This window comes from Stereum hirsutum, assembly GCF_000264905.1.
Source record: "Stereum hirsutum FP-91666 SS1 unplaced genomic scaffold STEHIscaffold_9, whole genome shotgun sequence".
In the NCBI taxonomy this organism is placed as follows: domain Eukaryota; kingdom Fungi; phylum Basidiomycota; class Agaricomycetes; order Russulales; family Stereaceae; genus Stereum; species Stereum hirsutum.
In genome coordinates this window covers 1,120,552-1,148,342 of record NW_006763139.1, presented here as the reverse complement: position 1 = coordinate 1,148,342, position 27,791 = coordinate 1,120,552, and the positions used below count along the sequence as shown (strand labels likewise).

The 27,791-nt window shown below is 53.2% G+C and overlaps 8 protein-coding genes across 8 annotated transcripts; 4 read left to right on the top strand and 4 right to left on the bottom strand.

Annotated features, from left to right (window-relative positions):
- Positions 1-165: 165 nt before the first annotated feature.
- On the bottom strand, positions 166-2,521 carry STEHIDRAFT_99088 (cytochrome P450; the record flags this gene model as incomplete). The annotated part of the gene is made up of 13 exons (XM_007305490.1): positions 166-292; positions 362-488; positions 559-569; positions 623-748; positions 821-831; positions 900-970; positions 1,022-1,211; positions 1,267-1,281; positions 1,338-1,442; positions 1,507-1,816; positions 1,881-2,208; positions 2,268-2,348; positions 2,377-2,521. 13 exons carry the CDS (start codon positions 2,519-2,521, stop codon positions 217-219), a joined length of 1,596 nt encoding a protein of 531 aa, XP_007305552.1. The 3' UTR covers positions 166-216.
- Positions 2,522-4,372: 1,851 nt separating this feature from the next.
- Positions 4,373-6,268, top strand: STEHIDRAFT_80936 (uncharacterized protein; the record flags this gene model as incomplete). The annotated part of the gene is made up of 6 exons (XM_007305229.1): positions 4,373-4,709; positions 4,799-5,049; positions 5,207-5,377; positions 5,495-5,764; positions 5,842-6,117; positions 6,179-6,268. Exons 1-6 carry the CDS (start codon positions 4,691-4,693, stop codon positions 6,263-6,265), a joined length of 1,074 nt encoding a protein of 357 aa, XP_007305291.1. The 5' UTR covers positions 4,373-4,690.
- Positions 6,269-6,836: 568 nt separating this feature from the next.
- Positions 6,837-8,321, top strand: STEHIDRAFT_37561 (phosphatases II; the record flags this gene model as incomplete). Its single annotated transcript, XM_007305122.1, has 5 exons — positions 6,837-6,877; positions 6,970-7,219; positions 7,293-7,385; positions 7,451-8,062; positions 8,151-8,321. Coding segments are annotated over 5 exons (1,167 nt in total), but the record flags the coding sequence as incomplete, so codon positions are not given.
- A 2,203-nt stretch (positions 8,322-10,524) lies between these two features.
- STEHIDRAFT_158146 (uncharacterized protein) lies at positions 10,525-11,283 on the bottom strand (the record flags this gene model as incomplete). Its single annotated transcript, XM_007305489.1, has 2 exons — positions 10,525-11,004; positions 11,251-11,283. 2 exons carry the CDS (start codon positions 11,281-11,283, stop codon positions 10,525-10,527), a joined length of 513 nt encoding a protein of 170 aa, XP_007305551.1.
- Positions 11,284-11,593: 310 nt separating this feature from the next.
- On the bottom strand, positions 11,594-13,851 carry STEHIDRAFT_158145 (uncharacterized protein; the record flags this gene model as incomplete). The annotated part of the gene is made up of 3 exons (XM_007305488.1): positions 11,594-12,269; positions 12,334-12,406; positions 12,462-13,851. The coding sequence occupies 3 exons, from the start codon at positions 13,849-13,851 to the stop codon at positions 11,594-11,596; spliced, it is 2,139 nt and encodes a 712-aa protein (XP_007305550.1).
- A 294-nt stretch (positions 13,852-14,145) lies between these two features.
- Positions 14,146-17,733, top strand: STEHIDRAFT_158144 (uncharacterized protein; the record flags this gene model as incomplete). Its single annotated transcript, XM_007305487.1, has 6 exons — positions 14,146-14,986; positions 15,042-15,294; positions 15,355-16,272; positions 16,340-16,563; positions 16,631-17,346; positions 17,431-17,733. The coding sequence occupies 6 exons, from the start codon at positions 14,146-14,148 to the stop codon at positions 17,731-17,733; spliced, it is 3,255 nt and encodes a 1,084-aa protein (XP_007305549.1).
- A 2,530-nt stretch (positions 17,734-20,263) lies between these two features.
- On the bottom strand, positions 20,264-21,657 carry STEHIDRAFT_122425 (alpha-L RNA-binding motif-containing protein). Its single transcript, XM_007305486.1, has 6 exons — positions 21,582-21,657; positions 21,455-21,531; positions 21,158-21,398; positions 20,877-20,953; positions 20,735-20,807; positions 20,264-20,675 (listed from the first exon to the last, which is right to left on the bottom strand). The coding sequence occupies exons 1-6, from the start codon at positions 21,639-21,641 to the stop codon at positions 20,652-20,654; spliced, it is 552 nt and encodes a 183-aa protein (XP_007305548.1). The 5' UTR covers positions 21,642-21,657; the 3' UTR covers positions 20,264-20,651.
- A 3,094-nt stretch (positions 21,658-24,751) lies between these two features.
- Positions 24,752-25,311, top strand: STEHIDRAFT_37377 (uncharacterized protein; the record flags this gene model as incomplete). Its single annotated transcript, XM_007305121.1, has 3 exons — positions 24,752-24,820; positions 24,902-25,013; positions 25,103-25,311. Coding segments are annotated over 3 exons (390 nt in total), but the record flags the coding sequence as incomplete, so codon positions are not given.
- Positions 25,312-27,791: the final 2,480 nt, after the last annotated feature.

The following is a 27,791-nucleotide window of genomic DNA, read 5'->3' as shown; positions in this document are numbered from 1 at the left end:
TTACTACCAGGAATGCGCAGAACCTACACCTGCGGGTAGCGACGGGCACCAAAAGTCGTCCATCAGGACTTAGAGGAAGGGGCGCGCCACACCAGCTCACGAGAGCGTGACAGCACGCCCAGCTTTCGATTATTCGAAGTACGTGAAATACGAGGGATTTTTTTTCACATATCGAAGTCTGCAGCAATGCCAGGTATATACGCTAAGCCTCTCTTCTCAGTTGAGAGCAGTGATCAACTCAAGAGCATGTTGGGACCGCGGCTTTATGGAACATCTAAACGGCATCGGGTGGCTGTGGGGGAAAGGATCAAGTAAGGTTCACTGAGATTGACAGTCAGATGTGGAAGGAGTGAGTACTTACCTTATGCCGCCCACGAACTCAACTAATGGTTCGACCACTACACCATTCTCGACGACCTTGGAGACATCGAATACCGAAAGAATCATAGCGCAGGCTACCATGATAGATGCGTCTGCGAACTCTATACCTACTCCTCAACAAAGTGTCATGGTCAGTGCACTTAGAACCGAAGGCATAGATTAGATCAGAATTTTTACCGGGACATCGTCTGTATTGAGAGTGATTAGTGATGAACAGTCAGTGAGCAACATTTTGACACACCGTCTGCCAAAGCCAAATCCTACATTGTGCGGGTCCATCTCTGGTGTTCTGCCGTCGTCGTTCAGGAAACGCTCTGGCTTGAACTCCATCGGGTCGTGATATATTTCGGGATTATGAAGTATGCCCCTATTGCAAACAAAGTGACCGTCTGTGAGCTGTACTGTGGCTAGCAGCGTAATTGCACTATCGACGACTCACCATGCATTGACCTGCGGTGTGATACCGAGGGTGAATACTGAGTTCTGCAGAAAAGTTTGTTGATTGTGATCTTGCTTACCAGTACCACAGTTCCTTGTGGGATGAAAAACCCATCGTGTTCGTCTTCCTCCGTGAGGACATGTGGTAAGTCTAACCAGTTGACGTCAGACATGCCCTGTGAAGCGTATAGAACAAACGTACTGGTCGGTACAACAGGACTCCATCTCAAGACTTCGTTCATCAGAGCACCTAGGTATGGAAGATCATCCCTGTCCCCAAGATTCGGGAGACGGTCGTAGCCTACAACGGAGTCGAGTTCTGCTTGTGCCTTCTTTTGGACGTCGGGGTATAGGGTCATAGCGAGAATGAAGGATTGGAGTACTGATACCGTCTATGGCTCTTCCGATGAAATCTCAAAAATCTCAAATAAATTCACATCGACTCACCGTATCCGCGCCGCCCTAATAACGCTCGTCAGTCAATAAGTCGAGAATAAAGCAGCACAGAGACCGCATACGCCAAACAGTGCGAGCCCTCCCCATTTAATATCCTCCTCGTCCGCAGGAGTGGAGTCTTCCGCTAATTTTTGCGAAGAGAAAGACAGATCATAAGTCCCGGTAGCCTACTCAATAAGTATATCTCGTGAGTGAATAATAGTAGCGTTGATCAATAGAAAGAAAAGTTACCATCTGCTTCTTGACGAAGGTGAACGGTATGTTGAGAAAGTCGTCCAGGTGCTTTCGCAGCACCGCTACAGTGCGCGTGTGACGGGTGAAATGCTTCACTGCATGGTCAAGGAAAACAGCGCTCAGAATAGTAACGAAATCCAAGACACATTGGACTTTACATATCGGAATTAGATCTGCGAGGAAATTTCCTGGCATCGTGACCATCATGAAGTCTGACATCCCTTGCTCTGCTATTGCGATCAGAGGGTCTTGAGGATCCTCGACGCGGTAGCCATATGCTACACTGAGGATGGTGGCTCCGACAGCTCTGCAGGATGTATGATTGGGTGATGGTCAATGGAGAGACTAGAGAAACGCACGACACTACTCACGTCCGGATGAGCTGCAAGAAGTCTTCAGGCTGAGTGACTAGATCGTTTAGCAGCTTCCTGGTCTCTCTCTCGATGATACCACTCCATTGCGTCTCCACAGCAGACTTAGTCCCCACAACCGGGTGTATCATCTTCCTTTGCGAGCGGACTCTGTCTCCATAACGTGACATGCCAAGGAGGCGGTCCCATCCGATGAGTTCACCACCAACAACGAAGCGTGGCCGATCGGCGTAGATAGAACCCTTCTTGTCCAATAGAGCATTTGCGCATTCCAATGAGTTGATGATCAGAAGATGAGTGCCAAGCACGTTCAGGAAAACGAAGTCGCCTATTCCAAAAAGAAGGGGGCGTCAGTACGAGAAAGGTTGATGAGAGATGGACGTATACCGTATATTTCCCGCCATTTTGTGAAGGTTTCCCATTCTTTCGACTGGGGCATATCGAGAACGTTCCCGATGAGGGGGTAACCTAGTCAGATATTCAGTTTCGCCCACACCAGTGTAGCAGTTGCTCTCGCCTTTCGGTCCAGGAGGATACGGCAAGGACCGACGACCACGACGACGACCGACAAGATGTGCGAGAACATAGAGGAACCCTACTCCCACGACAACCTTTGTGTTAAGGAGGTTGAGAACGGACATTGCGTGTAGGTTGCGCAGAAAGGGATATGCAGGCAACACTGTTATGGCTCCGGACAAGATGAAGCCGAGGTAAGACTCGTGCAATCAAAGACTCTTAAATACCCACGCTGCCTACCCCTGATACATAAAGGTAGAACCGATATCGGGTACGCCGGGGGTAAGCTGTTTACAAGCTACTCGAGTTGTCGCCTTTCAATCTCAAGCTCGCACGTAGAATACTGCCTCAAATCTGACACGCATGGTGCGACAGACTTTCTGGCCGAAGCTGCCATTCAAACGTGTCTCTAGACTTTGAATATATAGGCACGGTACACGAAACGATCGCGGACCGCCTACAAACCCGACTTGGCTCTGTGGACGGCTTCAAGACTCAGCGACCTCGACGAATAAATGTTTCGTGTAAGAGGAGTCGTTAGTCGAACTTGCCGGCGAGGGTATATATGTGCTGTGACATATACGTTATCATGCCAGGGATCAAAATGGAATCGAGATTCGATGTGATGAAGATGCTGGTGGGTATGCTAGGGTCGAAAGGGCGTTCGCCTCGGAGGCCTGTCGTGGAGGCCCGAGACGGACTTGAACATAACAGATTTGGCGTGGTAGATATACTTAGATGGTGTCGAGAGGACCGATGGATTTATCGTCAACGATGAGAGGACTACTAGTGCAGGGGACGAAACTTATGATTTTAGAGCCCGCACTCAAAAATGAAAGAAGAAGAGATCAGGATGAAGGCCTGGATCGTACCTACTACCAGGAGGGAGACACCTAGGGACGTCAGTTCAAAAATAATCATCCGTGACCAGTGGACGGGACATACGCTCCTTCTGTGGAGAGCTGTGTTCACAGCGGAATGTGAGTTCATAACGTAGAAGACGGAGTATATCCTACAATCTTAGGCCGTATTAATAGTCTCTGTCAAGAGAGAGTATTCGCGGCTGGTTGCACGCACGGAGGAGCGATATGCGGGAAAGGAAAATCTAATTCAGAAAAAGAGAGGGTAGAGTCAGCCTCCGTATCTGCGCGTGTCATCTATGCGACCAAAAAAAGCCGCGACATCATGTTATGTCATGGTAATGCTAGCAAATTCGTCTTGGTTTTGCTGGAGGACTTATAGGCTAGGCGACGGAGGGAATGAGAAAGTGAACATGGCCGCCATTCGAGCGAGATGAACGGCGAAGTGCTGACGGTGATCCAGTGGGTCGTCTCCTTCATCGATAGTACTTTAATATTTACATGAGAGCCTGTGACTGAGCGCGATAGATAGTGTCGCAACCAGCATATATATGCAAGCCAGCAAAAGTCGAATATGAGAGTCGGAAGGAGGAAGAGCGGAGGAACTCGCGACGCGTCTCGACAGGTCTCGACGCGATCGGCATGTGAAGATGACGTAGTAACTGTCAAAGAGCCACAGGTTGTGTCAAGAAAATATTTGCCAAAATGCGAGTTTCGTAGCGCCACACTATTTTATTGTTCCAGATCATTATGGTATGCTACACAAAATTGTGCGAATATTTTGAATAAAGTGAACAGGAGGTTATTATGTTCTGTAATTCACAGTGTTCTACTCCGGTGACCGTACGGTTGCGCGGAGTCTGAGGTCCGGCTGTGTCCGAGCCTACGCCACACTTGTTGGATGGACCTTCAAGCTTCAAGCTTCAAGTGAGGCCTGAGGACTTGGTGATATCTGCCGCTTACTAGTGATCTATCGACTAGCTCTTGTTTTGTGGCAGCGTGCTTATTTGTCTCGCGATGGCTATCGTCGAAACGGACTTGGGCTCAGACTCAGATTCAGAATATGTGCCATCCACCTCCGTCCCTCGCATCTCCACCACACACACCCCGACAACCACTCTCTTAAGCTCTCTTCACATACCGCAAGAATATGCACGCCTTGACTCTGCAGACTCAACCGCAGATGTACTCTCCAAACTTGATGAGTGGAAGACGAGGGCTCAGAAAAGCTTGGAGGGGCTGAGGGCGAAGATTGCTGAGCTTCGGTCTAGGAAATCGGAGGATTCAGAGGAAACACAAGACGAGAAGAAGAAGGGAGAAGACGAAGAGGGGACTGGGATTGAGTGGGGAGAGGATGTGAAGGACGAAGACGTCGTGTGGAACGTTGCAAGGTTTAGGGATTGGGGAGGTCATGAAGAATGGACGACTGAGCAGATGGGCGAGATCGCTGACGGTACGCCTTTTCTCAAATACACTGTCATGCGGGTTTCTAATGCTATATTATTGTTATCATCTTCCCTGCTGCTCGCCAACTTCGCCCAGACATCCTGACCCACATAACGTCCTCACTCACCTCCACCTCCCACCTGGCCCTCATTGAAACTATTCTCTCCACTCGTATCAAACAACTTTTCCGGTCAAACCCCCATCCTTCTCTCAATATGGGCACAGGTAGGAAACTTCCCCGTCCGGCTGGAGGACCAATGGCTTCACAGGATGTGTATGAGGATCAGGTCTGGAAGAAGGAGGTGGGTGTTGCGAGAGTTATTGAGTGGTGTGTGGCAGGGATTGAGGTGCGGGACCTTGCTCTCCCCTTCTCACACTCGTGTTCACTTCCGTCACTCTCGACTTTTGCTTCCATCTGTGCATAATGATGCTGACGGTTTGGACAATCGACGGCCGCGAACCTTTGTGTGGCGTGTGGCGCGCTCGGCATTGTTCTTACATCAGAACGACGCATACGAAAGGATGTGGTTCCTCGTGGTGCCTCCGACAATGACGCTCTTGGACGACTACGAGATACGATACAAGATCGAAGGAATGAAGATCGTGGACGCGATGATAAAGAACGTACCATCGGATTTGTTGCGTCGGACTGGAGTCACAGAGTTGTTATTCACCGTAAGTACCGTCGCATCGCGCCTTCGCGCTTCTACTGTCGGTCAAGATTTATTATGCTCACCTGTACCGTTCTGGGTGTTTCTGGCTTGTGGGCTTTCTGTGGGCTTTCCTTGACAGACCCTTACTCGCTCCCTCACTTTCCTCCACAGCCCCGACACGCCCGCACTTCTCCGCGCAGCGATTCCGACTACAATCTCACTCATCAAGCACACCACAAAACCCCAGTCTGAAGCTCGATTCCATCAGCTGTGTGCGTTGCTTGGGGACGGCATCATCGGAAGTATTTGGGGGTATGGGTTTTCGGATTTAGAGAGTATTACGGCGAGTGTGGAGGGTTTGCCGACGATCGTGAACGAATTGAAACTGGGGACGGTGAGGTATCTGAAAGTGAAGTGTTCATCGAGCTTCTCTTTTAGACCTTCCATTAAAGTCGTATAATTGTGTCTCTATCACATCATTCACAGGCCCTCATCCCACAACTCACGCACCCTCTCCTCCCGAACCCAGACAAACAACCATCAACGAGCCTTCAGTTAGCTTCTCTCAAAGCCCTGAGCTTTGTGGTACGCGAATGCGCGATCAGGATTGCGAGGTGGAAGGGAGTGATTCTGGGACCTGTGGCGAAGTGCTGGGTCGTGTTAGTTGACTCAGGTAAGAGCGGGAAGGAAGTCGATGAACTGAAGGGAGCGATGTCGGACATATGTCATGAGCTAGCGAAAGCAGTCCCTTCTGCTGTCGAGGTACGTATACTGCCTGCGTGTGTTGTGATTGGTCTAGTTGCTTGACTGACACGAGCCACAGGACTACAGAAAGCTACTGCAACTGGATATGAACATGTTCTCAGACTTGGTTGGGGACTTGGTCTCACCTGCTAATGGGCATCCGTAAAACACACATGGCTTCGAGTTCTACATGGAGACATCTGCTACCTGGCCAACAGGATACAGTTTGTGGACGTGTGTGTTGATGTCAAGATGCTGCCAAGGAGGCATATCGTGTTCCGGCGAGGGACATTGTTTTCGATGATCTTATCTCAATGAACGGACCCGGATCTCAGTTACGCAACATTTACGCGGTACGCGCCACGATCGCGAAGTTGGCATATCGTAGCACGTTCAACCATGTTTGTTGATTCTCTCCCCAGGACGCGCTCGACGCGCTCTTCCCGAGTCGAGTAACGCGTCTCTTCGTGTTATATACATACCGTGAGCAGTGGTCGTGGATATCTGCAGCAAACGAGGAGGACGAATGCGATACCTGCAAATCTAATGAATTTGAAATCTGGAGACGCGTCCAAAGGACTCACACGGTCACGCCTGGTGGGGACAGCGTGCCGGACTCGTCGACACGCTTACCAGGCCTGCTCCTCTCCCCCATCTCCAGCTGCCCTTCCTCCAGCCGTCCTCACCTCACGCCCTTCCCCCCTCCTTCCTTCTTGCCGTCATCCCCACCGCACACCATGGCCCCAAACTGCGAGCCACTATGCCATTTCGGCGACAGGTAAGTTTAAGCTGACTGACTGTGCTTCGTCGCCACAATCACTGGCGCCCAACTCGAACTGACCAGGCGCTTTACACTGATATGTCGGCTAGACTCTATTTCACCACATTTCCCCATCCTGCGCCGAAACAGTCGACTCTGAACGATCTCAAGGATGGCGACAAGCCTCGCGTACGAGGCATGGCCAAGGGTGGTCCCTCAGTCACCCCAGACGATGACGCGAAATATTACTACTTCACCATCGATGACCAGCTCGTCTACATGTCCTTCTATCAGGATTGGGGTCCTCTCAACATCGCTATGGTATACAAGGCCTGCATCTACATTCACTCATTGCTAGGCGTACGTTATCATCTCATCTTACGTCTTCGTTGTCAAATGGTCTGATCTTATTGTCCGACCGATCTGGGTTCAGGACGAGGAACTGTCTTCTTACAGACTCGTGCTCTACACTTCCGATGATCCACGGCGTAAAGCTAATGCGGCTCTTCTCATGGCTCTCTTCTCGGTGCGCACAGCACATACCCATCATCACCGCCCTAACCAATTCTGACCCTTCACCCCCGTCCTCAGCTGATCGTACAACAACGCGCACCGTGGGACGCCTTCCAACCCATCGCCGAGCTCGAATTCATGCCCTTCCGCGACGCAGGCCGCGGTCACTCCGACTTTAACCTCAACATCCAAGACTGCCTCTGGGGCGTCTACAAAGCCATGCAGAACGGTCTCTGCGACCTGAACGAATTCGATGTGAACGAGTACGAGTATTACGAAAAGGTCGAGAACGGTGACTGGAACTGGATCACACCAAACTTCATCGCGTTCGCGTCGCCGATGGATCCGACGTGGGTGAAGGGACAGAAGGATAAGGAGAAGGATAAGGCTGAGGCGACGTTCGCGGCTGGGTGTTTGCCGGCGAGAGCGGGTTCGGGGAGTAAATTGGCGTTGAAGAGGAAGCTGCCGACGCCGTTTATGAACTGTCTGGAGTACTTCGAGCAGAGGAACATCAAGATTGTCGTCAGGCTCAACAACGAGCTCTACGATCGGAATACCTTCCTCGAACGGGGGATCAATCATCTCGAACTCTACTTCGATGATGGAACCAATCCTACGGACGAGATCGTGCGGAGATTCATTGATGTGTCGGACGAGGTCATTTCAGGGGGAGGCGTCGTCGCTGTGCACGTACGTCCTCGAGTTCCTTAGCTATCGCTTCTAACGAACGTGTTCTCAATATACGATCGACGTGTACTAAACTCATGGTTGTCTCTAGTGCAAAGCAGGCCTTGGACGTACAGGAACCCTCATCGGCGCCTATCTTATCTGGAAATACGGCTTCACGGCTTCCGAAGCCATCGCCTTCATGCGCATCGTCCGTCCCGGCTGTGTCGTCGGTCCCCAACAACAGTACATGTACTGTAAACAGCTCGAATGGGCCAAATGGGCGGCCGTCGATGAAATGCGACGCACTCAGGCTCAAGCCCAAGCTGCTACCACCCTCGTTGTCGCCCCCGCCACTCCTCCTGCTGAGTCCGATACCGAGATGGCCAACGCGACTACGACGACAACCGCAAAGTCGAAAGCGAAGGGCAAGGAGGTGGATATGACGGTGGAGTCGGAGAACGTGCCGATGCCTATGGAGGTCACGATTGCGTTCCCGCCGTCGACCCCGCCTGGCCCGATGTTGCCACCCGTGACGCCGAACAAGCATGTCGCTGCTGCTGCCGCGAAAGCAAAATCGATAGCTCCACCTGGTCAGCCGCGTAAGACTCCCAACTCGAAACGGGTAGCTGTGGATTCATCGGATGAGGAGGACGCGGGTGAGGAAGAGGATACGTTACCGGCCTTGGGTGTCGTTCCTCCTGCGAAGAAGGCGAAGGCCACGCCACCGAGAGGCATCACTGCGAGTGAACAGAGGCCCGCAAGGGTTACGCGATCGACGGCGGGCGCTATGAACAGCTCGAGGAGACCTGGGACCGCGCTCAGTTCTACGTCGAATAAGGCGAACGCTGCACCTCCGCCAAACAAGATTCCTAGGCTTACGCATGGAAGCACTACGAGAAGTACAGCTGCGACGAAGGTGACTGCTGCCGCTAAGCCTTCGACTGCGACCACTTCGAAACCTTCGACACCAGCACCCACGAGGCGGTCGCAGAGACCGGTATCCCCTGTGCCGTCGAGGTTGCCGACTTTGGTGCCGCTGAAGAGGCCACACCATACGTCGGTGAGCTCGATGGGTGACGCCAACGCGTTGAAGGCCGTCGCTCAGGGTAAGGCTGGTTCTGCGACCGGGCAGGAGTGGATGAAGACTGGGGCTGCGAGTGCGGTGGTGAAGCCGGGCAATCCTGGGAAGGGCGAAAGGCCAGGCTTGAGGAGTGTGAGGAGAAGGCGAAGCAGTTTTAGTTCTGCAGATGTGGTAGCTTGAGGGACCGGATGGCTCAACTTGGTTTGAAGGAATGCTTTTTGTTTAGTTCTGTTTTGCACCTACTCCGCTTGGATTTGTTATCTTCTTCTTGATTTACCCTCCTTCGTTGTCCATATTTATATCCCTTTTGTGCATGTTTTCTTCGCAAGCATCCATCCATCCACCCCACTGCCCCTGCCTCCTGCCTCACGCATCTGCATCAATGCTCAGATCTTTCTCTCGTCTCATCTATTCGTCTCTCCGTCTTGCATAGTACGTACACAGCATACCTTGCACACTCCCCCATTCCCCACCCAGCCATACATCCGAATCTAGTCTCTTCTCTCCATCTGAATTTGTCTGATATATCTTGCCTCTACGCATCTTGTCGCCCGCTTATATATGTATATATACCACATTCCCTTGACGTTTCCTGGTCTGACCCAAGCTTCGCGAATCAGCGTTTGGTTTGGAAATCGCTTGCTGCTGGTACTAGCGACGCTCTACACCACTCCTTCGCTCATCCTTTACTAACTCTCTAACCTGCTTCCACTCAGACATAAACCCTACGTTGCGACCTCTGAATCTCCATTGTCTCCAACTCTCTCGACTCCGCCTTCAGGTCGTGAACTCGTATATGTACGGTATCGGCGATACTTTTAGAACCTTACTGCATACTCTTCAGGTCCTGCAATTGTATACACTCTCAAATTTGGTACTGTTATTAGGAGCGTTGTATGAGAGACTCAAAAGTCTAGTCTAAGAGGGTAAAGAACCAGTGAGGATGGGCACTAAGGTGCGGGTACGGAATACATGAACACGTAGGAAGTCGAGTACAGGCACAATCCGCGAGACAAGCGAAAGATCAAAGACAACAGGAAACAGGATTGAGGGGACAAAATACAGGATCAGAAAGCAAGTTACAGGCACAATCCGCGAGAACGTAAACGAAAGATCAACGACAACATGAAGCAGGATTGCGGGGACAAGATACATGAACGGAAAGCAAATACAGGCACAATCCGCGAGACATAAACAAAAGCGAGAAAGAAGAAGATCAAACGGTCGAGACTTGATCAAGAGTGATGGGATAGAAGTACTGGTAGCCACGGACATGTTGGACACGAGCCGATCGCTGTAGATGGACTGTGCCAGGACACGGCCACGTAGCTAATATCAGCACGAAGAAAAAGAGACCGTAATAGGGAAAGTATAAAGATAAAGATCAGCGGAACTGGACAGATCAACCTCTATCAACAAGAAGCGGATGGATCGAGTTCGAGGTGAACGTTGGTGGCTTGGGAACAGTGCCTGTACGTGTTACGAACAAAGACGTAGAGACAGACTGGAGGTAGATGGGCGGTGGAATGAAGGTGGGCCCGATGGTGTGTGTGGAGATCAACCACCGTACCCGCACATCCACCCACCTCACACCACACACATCCACCGGGGAGCCCGATAACCGCGCGAGGATGATGCCGCTGGGAGGCGATGTCCCGCAACGAGCACGAGAGTGAGGCCGGAAGCACGACGCGAGCACCACAGATGGAGGCGCCGTAAGATAAAAGTCATCGCGGACCAAAACGGCAGGGGTGGAAGGGGCGGAGGCAAACGTCGTGCAGGAAGTGGGATCGACGAAGGCGACGACGAGGACGAGAGAGGCTGGAGACCTCGATGCGGATGCAGAGAGAGAGGTGACGAAGATGGGTTCGGGAAGTAGTGTCTATATGAGTACCAGTACATGATCCACAGGCGTTGTAGGACAACGCGCTGGACACAGCCGATCGCTGTAGATAGACTGCACCAGGGCATGGACGTGTAGCTGGTATCGACACAAGAAAGACCGTAAGGGCGAAATCGATCACCTGCCACAGAGTGACTTATAGGCGGGTTAGAAAGACAAAAACGGGAAGCCGGGATCCTTTCGTGAAGGTGTAACGTCGACCGATTGACGGAGGTGAAGACGAACTGGCTGGATCGGGGCGTCGGTTCCGATAGACATGGCGGGTGGGCGCAGACCTAGGACCTCTTCGCAGTATCGAGCATGGAGATCGATGCTTTGCATCCGTTAGCGTACGGTCTCAGACCATCATGGATGTATGCTTGTACCACGTCCAATGTTCTTGAAATGGCCTGGTCAACATGGCTTCATCAAGGTTGGGCGCCGCGGCGACCGAGTAGCCAGGAGGCCAAGTAATGGATGGCGACAATTAAAGGGAGGTGATGGCGACAATTCAAGGCTGCAGCTGGACAGAACAGGGTGTAAGGAAGCGCGAAACGGGATAGAGGGAATGGAACACATACGAAGGGCCTCAAGGAGGCGCGTCAAATCCATAAAACAGGGCATTGACACCAAGGCGGGAGCAGGCTGGACGGTGACCGCCCGAAGGGCTCTGGAGAACAGGTTTTTCGACCTCGTCGACTGCGAGAAGGAATGGCAATTGGTGGGAAAACTCGAACAAAACATACGGGAGTTCACTTTGGAGTTCACTTTTTTTCAGGAAAAGGTGCCGGTCCTTCTTGACCAGAGCACGAAACCGACCTTCGGCCGCCCGCTTGAGATCGAAGACAGAACCACAAGCTCTCGTGACACGGCGATAAATCGCGGAGAATATGTCGTCTCCATCCGGTAGACGAGGTGGATCATATTGAAATAGAGCCCATTCAATGCGTGCGAGCTTTGCGTCCATATCTCGAGGTAGGCAATCTAGGAATCTCTGGAGGGCGATGATGCGAGTGAGGTAGAGGGCGTTAAAGCAGCGTTGTGCCAAGGCTGCGTGGTGCGATGTTGCTTTGTGACTGTGAGTTGCAGTGTCCATGGAAGCCCCGAGCTCTTGCGTTGCGAGAATTAGATCGTGGGATAGCTTGCTTGCATGAGCTTCCTCCGATGTCTTATTTGGCGAATACGCGAAATAAAAGCCCCAGTTTGCGCTGACCTTGCGCAGGAGGTCTAAAGTATGTGGAGGAAATCCCTCAACTTCACAATACCTATAATAGATTAGGGTCAAATGATCAGGGAAAATTGGTTAGTACATAGAGGAAGAACACACACGTTGGTATAAACGAAGGGTCTACTTGGGCTAATGCCTCATTGATTGACGTGTCCAAATCATTCGAGAATACATCTAGAAGGACCCAGTTGAGTACGCAAGCCTGAAAAAGAAGTATATCTGTACTCACGATGGTGGCAAAAATCATAGAAATTGATCTTCCTGTGTATGGTGCTCAGAGCCTCGCGTAAGTCACGGAACATGATGAGCACATCATCTTCTGGGACACCGATAGGTTTCTGGCAGGTGGATAGACCCAGAGCTTCAGCGAAACCATCCCACCCGTCAGTCCAGAGGATGGAGTGGCTTCCCCAGGTGCGAGTGATCAGATCATTGTACTGAGCAGACAGTCGAGTTTGTGTGACCTCTGGGAGTTGAGACCACGGCAGATGCGTAGGTTTAGACAATGTGCTTGCAGGATTGACCGAACAACGAGAGGGGATGGACGTTGAAGGAGGAACCAGGGTGGGGTCTGAGATGGGAGCTATGACAGGGTTAAGGACGCGAGTAATCTGAATGGGGACTGAGCGGTCTTGAATGCAAGAGGAGGTGGCGGCTCGGTCGCTGGGGGCTGTCAGGTCTGGTACAGTAGCTGAAGTGGGGGCCGGGGCACTGACTTGGATAAGGGATGGGATTGAGACGGGTGCAGGAATGGGATCTGGGACGGGAGCAGCTGAGGGTGATGCCGCGATGTTTCGTCGAATACGATCTGGGGTCATCCTGAGCGAGTAACGGGTTTGAGTGGGAATAGCTGGCTTTGACGAGTTACGGGCTATGCGTTTCGTCGGTCGAGAGGTTAGATGGCGCTGGTGATGCCGCTTTGCTTTTGGTTCAACTGTGGAAACATCGGCGTCCTCAGCGGTGCGCTGACGCTTCCTGAGGTTGGGCTTCGTGGGAGGGATTGGGATTGGGACTGGATTGGGAGCTGGGATGGGAGTGTTGCTTCCTGCAATGGCCCTTCTGGCGCACTCTCTGGTATTCCTCAGCGAATAACGATTCTGGCTGGTCGTCGCAGGCCTTGTCGAGGAACGAGTCTGACGTTTCGGCGGTGGGGAGGTTAGATGGCGCTGGTGATGCCGTTTTGCTTTTGGTTCAACTGTGGAAACATCAGCGTCCACAGCGGTGTGCTGACGCTTCTTGAGGTTGGGCTTCGTGGGAGGGATTGGGATTGGGACTGGATTGGGAGCTGGGATGGGAGTGTTACTTGCTGCGATGGCCCTTCTGGCGCGCTCTCTGGTATTCCTCAGCGAATAACAGTTCTGACTGGTCGTCGCAGGCTTCGTCGAGGGTCGAGTCTGACGTTTCGGCGGTGGAGATGTTAGATGGCGTTGTTTCGCCGGCGGTTCTGCTGGGATGTTGACGTCGACATTGTCGCGTCGACGTTTCCCTAACATACAGTTCTGGATCGGCCGGAGCGCGTACATGGCGAGGGTATTGGATTGTGCAATCTTCAAAGGAGGTATGTCGCGGAACGCACAAGTCGCAAGTCGTGGATGAAAGGAGCGAGCGCGGCCCGGCATGGCCCGGCGCGCCGGGTGATGTGTCTTGTTTGCTTTGGACACCATCTCACGCGTCGGCTAACACCTCCCGAACTTCTTCCTTTCCCTTCTTTGCAGCGACACAGCGCAATCCCAACTTCCACTACCCAGAGACCCTTTCCGCTGCGTCCCACTTAATTTCCCTCTACCACCACCATCGGATCCTTCCAGTGAGTGTTCTCATCCTTTACCTTGTTCAACTTTCTGACGACGGTTCTCTAGTTGCCTCGCGACACATTAGTCGCCCACTGTGAGCTGTCCCATACCGAAAGAACCATGACCCGCAAGAGAAAGAAGGAGTCAACCACTAGTGCTGCAGACACATTGGACGGCCGTGATGGCCTTCCACCGGCAGGGCCCTCGCCTCCTGATCCTGTTCATGCTTCCGGCTCGAGCAGAACTCTCCGTCCTCGCAAGCCTCCCCGGCCCGGCTCTTATGCGTCGGTGTCTCTCGCTCGACGGCCTGCACCTGTAGAGGATCGTCTTGAGCGCAAAATAAAGCGCGCTCGTCTCGGTGCTCACGACGCAAGGCTTGATGACTCGTCTGAGGCCGCGCACTCGAACTCTGAAGCAAGTATGGGCCGTTCTCATATTCGGACTCCTGGCAACGTTTCAGATTCTCCTCCTGAGGCTGCCTCACCAAGTCCTGCCCCAGCTGGGTCTCTCTCTTCAACTTATCGCACCGAACCAAGGACGGCACTTTCTCTCTTGGACGACATTCCTGGCGCAGTCCTTGTTCGCCCTCCGGATCCTACCACAATGCCGAACTCTCCTGCTATGGTACTTCCCGCTCCACACTGCACTAGGCTATGGTCCGACCTCTCTCAGGATGAGCAAGAAGTAATTCGAACCGAATGTCAAGAGAAGATTGATGCAGTGCGCGTCGAAGATCCTGACCTCGCAGCTCTTTGCTCTAGCTCGAACCATGTGTTGTTCTGGGCACTTGGATTGCGTTATACGCATAATGATAAGGAAGGCATGGCCGTATTGCGTGAGGACTCCACTGTGTCACCTGTTATAAACAAATTTAAACACAAGATGGACCAAGTCGTGGCGACGCAGGCCACACAGGCCACGCCAGCTGTTGTGCAGAGCTATTATGAGCTCATCAATCACAGTACGGAAATATCTGCTTCATTGACCAGTGTCTTCTTACTGACTTTGTTGCACAGAAGTATGGGCCGGCCGCCCCATCATACCTGACACGCCAAAGAAGGAGAAGTATGCGGTTGTCAAGAAACAGCTCGAAGACGTTTTGAATAGCGAGTATAAACCACTCTTAGACTTGCTTCAAAGCGGCGACCCAGTATCCGGTCGCTTTAGAGTCGGCAGTGGCTCTATGGTGAGCATGAAGCTGGACAGGCTGTATTCCCCCGCAGCGCTCTCAGAGCAAGTGAAGAGTCTCGCCAAACCTCACCAGAACTCGTATGTGGCCGCTGATCAAAATTTGACATTATCTGATTTTTACTTATGCTACAATGACAGGATCCTGATCGGCCCCAAGGGACAAGGCAAGGGCGACACTTGCATGCAACACTCTATGAATACAGGCGCCATTCTACTCGCGCTTGTCCCAGAAGAGGAGGCTCTCCGCAAAAAGTTTCCCGACGGCTCTGCGGTTTATGGCTCCCAGAGCCTTCACATAGCCATAACGGAGACCCTGAAGAACAAGACCAAATTTGGCCCTATCGCTGACGACCCCAAACAAATACAGCACAACCGAGAGGCGGCGGAACACGTCGCTTTAGGAGTCGCCGGTAGCCATCTATTCGTCTTCAATGCCTTCCTGGATTGCAGACCGGAGCACATATCCCTGGAGGACTGGTTGCGTGAGTGGCCCGCGATCCAACTGGCCTCTGGCAGGTTGCCGTTCGACCCGGATCGTATTGGTCCCACCAAGGACATCTTTGTGCGTTGTGCTGAAGTGCTTCGAACGGCGCCTATGGAAGTACTTGTCCACCTCATCCATGGCTTCTCTCATCAAGTTAAGTCGAAAGCTCCGAAGCTCAGGGACAATCTCTCTCTGGTGGTGATGAACGCCAGCTACGGCCTAGATCACTTCAACACTGATCGTTTCCGCCTCCGTGATCACCCTGACGAACCTTGCTCAGTTCTGACTGAGTTTCTCCATGCCTGGTTGGACCTGGACGACGTCTTCACCAGCACTGTCTTTTCTACTCAGAGCGGCGTATCGGCGGGAACCATGAAGCGCGCTCTCGAGTCTACTGCGGCCTCCTTTGGCTTTGAAACGGTCGAGGTTCCCATTACTGGCGGATTTTGGGACGCCGAGGATCACTGGACGTTTTTAGAGGACAAGCTTAAGGGCTGGGCTAAGGAACGCAGGATACCGCGGATGGATTTCGAAAGGTTTCTGAATCGGGCCGTCTATTGGCTTTGTGGTCCGTATGTGTCATTCTAGCCTTTCATATCCTCCAACAATATCACTTACAGTCGTCGCTTTTGTCTTTAGCTACGAGTTATCTGCGTGGCTGATCGAAATTATACTCCAGACGAAGACAATATCTCCTCATCGTGTCCTGAGTCGCATCGTCTCCTTCTGGACTGGTTGGCTTATCACGTGTGGTGAAAAGTTCGAGTCTGCTGAACCTGCGCTTGGGGATGACGTCGAGCAGACTATAAAACGGGTAGTAGTCCATCCTATGGACTGGACTGCTTTTGATAGCCTCCCCGAGGGTGAGCGAAGCCTTAGCATTGTCCTGTGTCGTTGAAATAGTACACTGACTGGTTCGGCACTTCACAGGTGTCAAACAAACCATCTACACCATCACCGTTATGCAGCAGCTGGGCGGATATGCAACTCCGGTCAACAGAGAGACGGCCAAACTCATCGAATCCAGCATCGGAAAGCTAACCTACGACCATAGTGACTCGAGAGATGTCCAAAAGGTAAGGTTCGCCGCACCGATAGTGTTTTCTGCGGTGGCCGTCCATTGCAGGAAGGAGCTTCTGGAGCATATGACAACCGTCTACCAGAACATGCCCGAGTCCCACCAGAAAGGCTCCAACTTTGAAAACCAAATCGCAGTCGTCACCGTAGATGCGATGGGCGATTTCGCACCGTTGAAGGACCTCCTCAACCTCCCCAAGGGGCTCGAACACCTAGCTGAACGTCGATTCCGTCTGGTCAGTGTTCACACGGAGTCTGGTGAGTACGTCGTATCAGCAGTCTCGCCGAACTCGGGCGCTTCCCCCCAGCTCGCCTTCAAGGCAAGGAGGGCCACCGATTACCTGGACGAGCTCAAGGTTCCCAAAGGCGCGGCATTCATTCGGCCAGACAATAATGATGGTCCCGACATCCATTGCCTGCTGCAGTCGGAGGAAAATCCAAGTTGGTACATCGAGCTCGTGATACAGGCCAAGTTCACCGAGGATCCGAAGGGGTTGACGAACACCGTGCTCAAAGAGGCGATCGAGAGCCTTGACCCCGACCATTTTCATATGAGGTTTGACCATAAGGTGTGTACTCATCCTATCGTCACCGTTCCAAATCTTGCACCTGCTAACTTGATATGTGTTTTTCGTTTGGCTTGTATCTTCCAGAAGAAGAAGGAGTGGGTCTGGTCAACCAAAGCTGGTCCGGAAATTCGCAAGGCGAGGGCCAAGGTGAAAAAGGCCCTCAAAGCAGACGCAAAACGGGGCGGCCTTCCCGAGATGATTTGTGTCCTTGCGATCGCGGCGATAACTCAGCCGAAGTTGTCCAAGAAGCTAGAAAAGGAGCTCGCGGAGCATGATCCCCCATACGCGTTCCTGAAGCTCGACCGCTTCCCGAAACTCTTCGGTGCCTGCTGGCTGGCCTCTCTCCAGGAAAGCATTGCTGAGCCTCCGATGGCGAGGCTTTCTTAAGAGGCCCGGATCTCTCTCTCTCTCTCTCGCTGTCACTCATTCGTATGGTCGGACTTGTCTGTTTTCATTTGTTGCTGTGTCGTTCATCTCGCATATGTATTCGGGTTTAAGTTCTCACAATGCTTTTTCTATCTGCTCCTCGTACATTCTATGTCTTATGCTCTTGTACACTACCATGCTCGATCTTTCCGATATATCCCCAATATAACTATGCTGTCCTCTTCCAATAGCATTGTCTGTCACAAGAGAAGGTCACTGGCCGTAAGTAGGTTGGAGCTATCGTACCCGCGACAGTTGAATATGCAGACGGAAGTTGGATCTCAGTCATGGGAGTGCGACGAAGAAGGCCACAGAAAACCATACTCCTCTTCACCAGTGCTCTGACTCCGAGTCGTCTGGCGCAGCGCTTCGCAAACGATACAAAGACATCCACAATGGGGCGAGAGAGAACGGTAAGGGAGTTACACAAGCAAGCAAGGCGGGCTGGAGGCGATATGCAACACGACCGACCAGTCAGGCAACATGGGTGGAAGTACCTGCCAACGGGACGATTATCAGCAAAGGGAGGCAAAGGGGCCCAAGTCGGGCGCGAGGGTGGCGTAATAGCAGAGCGAACGTCGATGGGTGTCACGGTGAGTTCGTAGATGCACTGCCAGTCGTGCTTATCGCGATGATGAAAACTGAAGCATCACGACATACTTACAAACAGATGGGTAGAATGCTTTGAACCTGAGGCGAAGTCACGGCCGGCGAAGTCGGGCCACATCGTCATTCATGTGTGCAACAGTGTGACCCGAACCTCGCTCACATACAAACGCAGAGGTCTCATGCCTTCGTCTTCGTTCACGCCTAAGGCTCAGGTATCGCTCTTGCATCTTTATCGCGCTGGCGCAATCCCTAACCTCTCATATCCGGAAGATAGTCAATGGAAAGAAACGAAGGGAAAACGGGCTCAGTGCCACCGTGTCATCATGTCGGTATAGCCCCGCAGAAACTCGGACAGCCTGAGGTCATGATCGGCGAGTAGTCCTGCATCGAGACCTGAAGATGAATATTCTCCGATTTTTTCCGACTGTCAACCAAAGAGGAGTGGTCGCAATTGGACACGACGACTCAGGAGTCTCAAGGTCCGCTGTACCTTCTGTGTTCGTGTAGCACATAGGACGGATCCGGCCACTGCGCCCTTGTGTCTAAATCCCAGAGCGATTGCGCGTTCGTCATGGGGGTAGTATTGGTCATGAGTAGCAGACAGGAATCGACACGGCACAGTCAGTGTCACGGTGACGACGTTACAGTTACGAAGAAGACGCGTGGGTGGATTGTTGTACGTCGAAGGCTCGATAGATAGTCTGACTTCGAGCCAGCCTTAGGTTAGTCAAGAACGCGAGCAATGAGCATGATAGAGCCAAAAAGTCCTTTGACAAGAGACGAATAGAATACGATTGGACTGTGTGCTGTACATAGCGCAAGAGGTTACCGTCACCGTCACCATCACCATCATATGGTGTATGGTGCTCAGTCGGTGATATAGTCCTGAACCACGGTCGGGAGCATGATACGGATCACGTCCACGACCCACGACCCATGACGCGTCCCGGCTGGACTGCACGCAAATCCATGGAACGTAGGACACAACAATACAGCATTCAGCATTCGATCTCATCCAATCGCATCATGAGAAAGCACCGACGAACAAGACAGAGACACGAAGCAAGCGGCAAGACAAAGGCACGTACACCTTCATACCCCATACGCTCGAGAAAACACGATACCTTTTTGGCTTCAGTTTCAGATTCGGTGTTGGCTTTAGCAGATAGGTTTTGAAACGTGAAACTGAGGGCGATGAACGCAGGGCGTGCGCGAGTCGACGAGGACGAGGACGAGGGAGGGAAGATGGCGATTGGGTGAGGCGTCGCGGGTGACCGGTGAGGGTAGGACGAAGGAGAAGGATATCCGACTGTCCTGACGAGGAAGAGAGGTGTGGTTTTTCGTGTCCGTACGTGAAGCGATTCCGGACACGCCCTTATTTATATATCCCAGAAAGGACAATAGATCCCAAAGAGGCAATCGAAGCGATTGATTGCGTTCCGCATTGAGTACCGAGTAGCAGATGTCTTGAAAGCGGGGCAACGGGTGATCGAGTCGCACACACGCTCATTCGCGAAGCCCTTTTGACGCAAGAGGCGTATGAATTGGAGCGTAGACGGCAGGGGGACGGGGGATCAGAGCAATGGGCAGTCACGGTGGCAATGAAGTGAAGAGGAGTCATGGATGAAGGTCCAATGATTTGAGTCTGAGTCTTCGTTAGAATAAACGAAGTCCTTTAATAAAAATCGGGTAGGACTGTGTACGTAGCGCCAGACAATTATCGCCGTCATATCTTGTATGATGCTCAGTTGGCACTGGTAGAGACCTGGACTGCATGATCATGATCCGAATCGCGACCATGACCCACGACACGTCCGACTGTCACGTAAAATCGGCTGGACCGCACGCGAACGTCCAGTCATAGAACGTAGAATACAACAATGCAGCATTCAGCATTCGATCTCACACGCATCATGAGAAAGTCAAAGCACCGAACGAATCATAACCATACAAAGACACGAAGACACAAAGCAAGCAGCGAGACAAAGAGACGTACACCGAATAAGTTATTGTTATACCCGAGAGAGATTATGATACTTTTTGGGTTCAGTTTCGGTTTTGGCCTTTGGCGGGTAGCTTTTAGCTTTTTAGACGTGGAACTGGGGGTGGCATATGGCCACGGCCGGTGATCGACCGAGCGCATGGGCAAGTCAACGAGGAGGGAAGACGAGGAGGGAAGACGGCGATCGGGTGAGGCATCGCGGGTGAGGTCCAGTCTCTGTCGAGGAAGAGGAGTGTAATCGTACCGAGCGTGGTGAGAAAAAGGGAGACTATAGAAGGTCGAAGTCGTCGAGCTGTGAAGAGTAGTGGCGGTCAGCATCATCGCTGGAAGAAGCGAGCAAAAGGGACCGACCTCGTCGTTGTAGCTCATGACAGTCCTCTTCAACTTCGAGGTGTCTACCCAGGTCACGAAGTCTTCCATGTGTCTGATAATCGGCGTCAAATGCATTGTTTAACGCTCGGGATATTCGAAAGCGGGAAGCGGGAAGACATACCGTGTTACGAGGTAGGCTGGATCAGTGATCATATCTGGACCGACGCGTACGTGACCTTGTTCGATGAACTTGACCGCCTGCAAAATTAGAAGGGCGCATGAGTATTGATGAATTGAAGATGCGCGGCTCCTTCTGGGCTGCACCGCGACTCTTTTTCTGCACGAAATATAAAGCCTCGCAACCTCACTGCTCAAAGGTCTCGAATTCACTCGAAACCATGTCAAGACAATCTTCCCACCCCTGCGGAACAAGAACGGGGAACAAGGGGGAGGTTTACATACCGCGCTAACAGTTTCTGCCATTTTCGCCACGACCATGATGACGGCGAGGCGCCTGCGACAGAAGGCTGCGACGGTGAGCTTGTTGTCTACGTCGCTGAGCTTGGCCTGGGCGTTGAGGACGCCCATGTCGAAGAGCTTGGAGAGGACCTGGCCCTCCATGCGGGCGCGGAATGGGTCCTGGGCCGGGAGGAGGGAGAGGCGGTGGGCTAGGGAGCGCAGGGAGCCACATAGTTTATTGTATCTGTTGAAGGCATGGTTAGGGATGGGATAGGAAAAGAAGTTGGAGGCGTGTTTTACTTGTGGTAGTCTTCTCTGTCCTGGATGTGGTACCGGCGCATAACCTTGATCTCGCGAAGATTTGCATCTTGCTTCCACTGCAAAAAGATGAGGGATGTGGCAAGAAAAACATAAGAGAAAAACATACGTTGAGAAAGTCGACCTTCTTGAGGAGCTTCTGCTCGTGGTGCTTGAGCTGCCTGACCATCGTCGTTTGCAGAGAAAGGCGCCGGAGCGTGGCCGGAGCGTCTGGCCGACGCGTGGCGGTCAACGAGCGAGCGTGGGAGCCGTCCCCGAAGCTTCCCCTTCGCTGCCCGCACTCAGCATCGCCTCCCATCCACCTCTTCGTCTCCGCCGCCAACGACAGCGACGACAACTTCTCCCCCGCCGTCGACCACAGCGCCCCGCCTCCTTTTTCTCGACCCCCACGACGAGCGAGCGTGCCCGCGCTGCAGCAGCCCCGCCGTCCCGACCCGGCGATCGTTTCGCACGCGTCTTGTAGGCAGTCTCCGTCTGCTCTGCGAGCGTTGCCTTATGCTAATCGGGTGCCCATCCTGGAGCACAGCTTCCCGTTCGCGCTCGACAACGCCCTCGCGTCCTCCCAGCCGGTTTCGCAGCTCGCCATGAACGTCCGGCCAGACATGATGCGCACCCCGGGCATGCACAACATCGCAGGAGGCAACATGCTCGGCATCAACCCCTCAGCCTTCCCCCCGCAGCCCGGGCAGCAGCCACAGAACCAGCCACACATGAATATGCTCCCCAACAACCCTGCCGGAATGAACTCGATGGCCTACCTCGGCCCTCAGCACTCAAACCCAAACCAACTCCCAGGCCAGCCATCCGCAAATCTCTTCCTCGCACAGCAGGCAGCAGGCCAGCAACAGCAGCAGCGCCAGCGCCAACAGCAGCTCCTCCAGCAGGGCCACAATCCCCAAAACATGACCCCCCAGGGCGCGAGCCCTCCCGTCCCTCATACGAACGGCCTCGGTCCCGCTGGTCTCGGTTTTACTCCCAACATGATGCCGCCAGGTGCCGCAAGTCAGCTCCGTCGCGTCGCGTCCCAACCCCAGCTTCAACCCGGAGGTGGCCAGTCTGGCGTCCCAATGGGCGGTCTTCATCCTAATAATATGGGGCCTCTCGGTGGCCTCAACCTCGCGATGGGCGCCCAGATGCGACCGGGTCAACCACCATCACAACATATGAGCATGCAAGGGCCACCCGGCCCCATCCCCAATCGACAGGTCTCCGAACAACATCGACAGCAGCAGATGGCGAACCATATGTCCTCCTCGAATCCAATGGGAATGGGCCGTCCGCCTCCTCACATCGGGATGCCGCCACAGGGTATGGGACGCACTACGTCAGGCCAGGCCGGCATGATGCCTGGCAACCACAACCCACATCCTTCGCTCTCCCAATCTCACCCCGGCGGAGTCATGCAGCCCGGTCTCGGACAACAGCATCTCTTCCAGAACCAGGTGCCGCTCACCAGCCAGCATCAACACCCACAGCCGCCTATCGGCACCTCCCCTCGTCCACCGAGTCATCCCCAGAACCACAATCCATCACCCGAAAACTCGCTATTTATGAACTATCAGAACGGACCACAGTTCGCGCAGGGCATGCAGCCTCATCCCGGCAATCGAATATCGGTCGGTCAGAACAATCAATTCATGTTTCCTTCTCCAACGCCACCCAATCCGTCGCTCGATATGGGACAAGGAATGGGCGGTGGCGGCAATGGCGGCGGGCCACCCGGTGGTCCTTCTAGTGCGCCTGGCTCAGCGACTCGTACAGAGTTCCAGATGACACCCGCTCAGACGTTTGCTCAGATGCAAGGCGCGCCTACCAACGTCGATAGCTTCATGGGTGGCGGTCCAGGCGGAGGACCGGGACCAGGAGGAAACCATTTCGGTATGCCTCCGCCTCAACAACAGGGTATCTCTCCTGCACGACCGCCGTCGCAGCATCATCATCGACCCATGAACATCTCTCCTCACCAGCAGCAACAGCAGCAACACGGTCCTCCGTCGCAGCACCCGACTCCCCAACAGCAGCATCTATCCCAACAGCAACAACAACAACATCCGCCGCCCTCCCTCCAACAGCCACACATGACCCATTCCCATCATTCTTCGCCTTCTAATATGCAATCGCCGCACAATGGTCAATTGAACGGCATCCCCCATCCAAATAACGGCATGAATCCCCCTCGTCCGCCTTCGTCCGCACAACAACTCCCTCTTGGTCCCCAGAACAGTATCCCTATCCCCGGCCGACCCCCGTCACAGCAAAGCGGATCCTCGAGGACTCCTCATCCGCACACGCATCCACATTCGCATTCGATCCCTGTACCGGGACCGGGACAGGGAGGCGGGTTGCCCGCGAATGCGACGTTGTTACAAGGGAGACCTGCGAATATCGGGGGACCGCCGATGGGGATGCCTGTTCAGCAACAACAGCAACAACAACAGCATCCGTCGCAACAGCAGCAGCCACCGCAACAACAACACCACCACCACCAACAGCAGCAGCAACTACAACCGCCGCCTCCTCCACAACAACAATCCCAATCGCATCCTGGACTCCAACCTCCTCCATCGCAGCAGCAGCAGCAGATGCACGCCCACTCCCAACATCCTCCGCAACACCTCCAACAGCAGCTCCAACATCAGCAGCAACTCCAACAACAGCAGCATCAGCAGCAGCAACATATGCAGCAGATGCAGATGCAGCACGGTGGTGGTCCTCCCCCTCCTCTTTCTCTCCAGCCCGGCAATCCGTCAGAAATGGGTCAACCGCCTCCACAGCCCGGGCAACCTCCCGGTCCTCCCGGACAAGGCCAAGGACAAGGGCAGATGGTGTTAGCGTCGAGACCGCCACCGGGGATAGGTGGACCAGGACCAGGAGTGGGTATGGGTGGCCCCGGAGGAATGGGTGGTCCAGGAGGAATGGGCGGACCAGGAGTTGGCATGGGCGGACCGGCAGGAATGGGCGCAGTTGGGATACCGCCACAAGGGCCGGGACAAGGACAGGGACAGGGGCAAGGGCAAGGGCAACAGCAAGGAGGAGCGGGGACACCGCCGGATACGACGATGATGGGTATGGTTGGTGGTGCTGGTGCGGTGGGGATGAGGAGGGGAGTGCCGGGACCCCCGATGGGTGTTCCGCCGAGGCATATTTCGAAGTGAGTATTTTGTTTTTGGTTTGATTTCTTTTTCTCCTTCGTTTCCTGCCTTTCGAATCCATTCTGATGAAAATGTGCCTGACTGATTTTTTACTTTTGCGTGTGTGACTAGTTTCGGGGTGCAGGGCGCGGTTGGAGCTGGGCAGGCACTCCTGAGGTTGTTACAGTTTAGTGGACTTCTGCACGAGAATCCCAAGGTTAGTATCAGCATTTTATGATTTACTCTATGTGTTCGTTGCTGATTTTTTTATATCACATTCTGCGTTCGAACTCTACAGAGACTGCAGCTGTCGCATTGGGAAGAGCTCATCAAGGACTACTTTTTACCGACTGCCACGCTCAAGCTCACGCTCTGGAAAGACAACCAGCAGGCCGAGGCCAAGATCTTTGGTCTGTCATCTCTCGCTTTCGCTTTCCTGTCTCTGTGTCTCAGCAAACATCCTTATGGCTCTTAACCTTCTTTGTTCTTTGTGCAACAGAAATCGGCACGCCGATTCTCCCTCGGTTCTTCCTCGTCACCTCCCAATCCGGCGTCAAATCCATGACCCTCTCCCTCGACGGTGCCCGTGAACGCCTCTACGCCGCAAACCACGCCGTCGTCGAATGCGTCGGCGCCATCTGGACGTACAAGTACACGAACGGATACACCGTCACCCTTCGTGGCCCTCTCACCGCCCACGTCCTCGTCATCCCCAACCAAGCCGCATCGGGCGCCTCCGCCCAGGGAAGCGCAAACCATCCGTCTCATACGCTCAAGATCAGCATGATCGATTTCGGATCGAATAAGTTTGAGAAGTTCGTCAGTATGGATGCGGTGCAGGGGACGAAAGTGGAGCCTGGGTTGGGATTGGGAGTGGGTGGGAGTGGGAACGGTGCTGTCGCGGGGATGAGTGGGAGTCCGAGCGGGTCGTCGACGGCGGCGCAGACGCCGAAGACGCCGAGGTTGAAGAATTCGAATGCGAGTGCGAGTGGGTCGACTGGGGGGCAGACGCCGGTGATGAATGGGGTGACGGTGAAGACGGAGCAGGGACAGGGACAGGGGCAGGAGGAGAAATGGGAGGAGTCTTCGAGGGTGATTTATGAGAGGGTGAGTTTGCCATCGGAGCCTGTGAACGCGTTTGGAATTCCACAGGCGACGATGAGGTGTCTTGAGGTAGGTTTCTGCATTCGGGATCTTCTTTGTTACAACAGTGCTGATGTTTTTGATTGGTGATAGCTTGCGGAGAGCGTCGGACAGATGTCTGAGCTTATATCGTTCTCCAAGGACTCGCCGATGGGTCCAATACGTGAGTAGGATTCATTGATTGCGATACCAGTGAGAGAAGTTGTCGCTCAAACGAATTTTTATGTTCACAGAGGCTCTCAAGCAGTTCGCGGCCGAAGTCAAAAAGTTCCAAGCCCTCAATCCGGGCGCCGTAAACCCCACCGGCGGCCCTCCACCCTTCGGCGATCCCTCACATCCTACAACGTCAGCCCTCTACGCCTCAAACCCTTCCTCGAACAGTATCTCTGGCGGCTCAACCGCCCCCACAACTGCCGTCCAAAATCACCCCACACCAGGTGCGGGCACCGTATCTGCCGCAGCTTCACCCGACAAACCGAAGGGAACGCCACAGCAGGCGCACGCACCGAACCCATTGGCGAGTGGGAGTGGTGGTGGTGGCAGTGGTGCTGGTGGAGCGGGGAATGCAGGAGGGACTAGCTCGTCAGCACCGGCGGCGAACCCACCTGCACCGCCACCGCCTGCTAATCCGCATCCCCCAGCGAAGTCGGGGTCGAAGAGAAAATCGGCGGCCCACCATGCGGACGATGGAGCAGATGGACCACCGCCGCCGAAGAGGGCTGCAAGAAAAGCAAGGCGGAGTACGGCGGGTGGGTAGTATGTATCTGAACGGCGTGCTGTGTTTCGTCGGTAAGGTTCGGTCGCCCTGAGATGAAATGCGGATCTTCTGTGGCTCCGTTGCCCTTGCTTTTTTTTCTCTCTCTGTTTTGTCTGTTTTGTCTTGTCCTCTTTCTGTGGATCAGTCTCCCCCTCTGCGTTTCCTCCTCTCACTTGCTTGCTCATCATGTCAATCCATCAATCGTCGGCTGTCATCTTGTGGATCTCGCCTCTCGCCTGCTTTGTCTAGAATATTACTGTACTGTACTATTCCCCTCGCATCCTCCAACTCGCTGGCAAATTTCATCCTCGTTCGTCATCCTCGCTCGTCGTCGTTTTCTGCACCCATCTCCCTTCTTCCTCCCCTGTCGCCAGCTAGTATGCTCACACGCACACCGTTTGGACGGTACTTCGTGGATCGCTTCGGATCGGTGCCGTCGCTTTTTGTTATATCGTCTGTTTTATCAGCTGGGTATTTATCATATCGACATCTTTTCTCGCAGTACTAGTCAGTGTCTGGACCATAAGCAAGCAAGGTCTCTTCTCTCTTCTTTCTTTCCTCTTCTCCCGCTTAGTATTTTTTTTCGTTCGAATCCAGTGCTCCTCCCTTTTTTTTCCCTTTTGTCTTATGTCTTGTTGCTGTACTGTATTACTTGCAATTTTTTTTTCTTCCCGTTTCCCTCCAGTGTCGCTGCTATATTTGGCGCGGTTCGACCAATCAATCCATTGCGATTTGGAAACATAGTCACAGCGGAGGGGTAGCTGTGTACATTTAGTACGCTGGTGTTGAGCTAAGGTTGGTTCGCAGTGAGTACGGTCAACGATGGTTATTGGCTCTGTCCACGATCTTGCAAGCTAAGGGTCAGGGATGACGATCTCTGACGGAGATCTGTTGACTCTGACGAGCATGAGAGAACAGAAGACAGACAGCAGGGAGACTGATGGTCGAGCTTGAGTCATGGTTTAAGATTTCATATGCATGTCTGGAATAAGATACTTGAATGAGGGATAGACCGTCGAAAAGACGTCGAACAAGAGAGAAACATAACACATTGGCAAATATTGGTAGGTAAGTAGAGTTCAGGAACGGACGAATGCGATACATGCCTCAGAGGAGGATGGTAAGAAGAACGAAGTAAAGATGGGCGAACCATATTTGGGGGCAATACTTAATCTGAGAAAAAAGGTGGTGCATTCGGCAGCGCCCTACGACGCTACGAACGTATGCACTACTGTGCATTGCGATATTACAGCCGGCCCTGGAAATAAGGAGAATCACAACTTTTCTT

Bases quoted from the DNA above. Each gene is read 5' to 3' on its own strand.
- STEHIDRAFT_122425 (XM_007305486.1), bottom strand. From the start codon at position 21,641: ATGGTCAGGCAGCTCAAGCACCACGAGCAGAAGCTCCTCAAGAAGGTC. The intron at 20,954-21,157 runs GTATGTAAACCT...CTAATTTTGCAG, and splicing joins TGGCAGAAACTGTTAGCGCG to GCGGTCAAGTTCATCGAACA. The intron at 20,808-20,876 runs GTATGTCTTCCC...GCCGATTATCAG, and splicing joins CCAGCCTACCTCGTAACACG to ACACATGGAAGACTTCGTGA.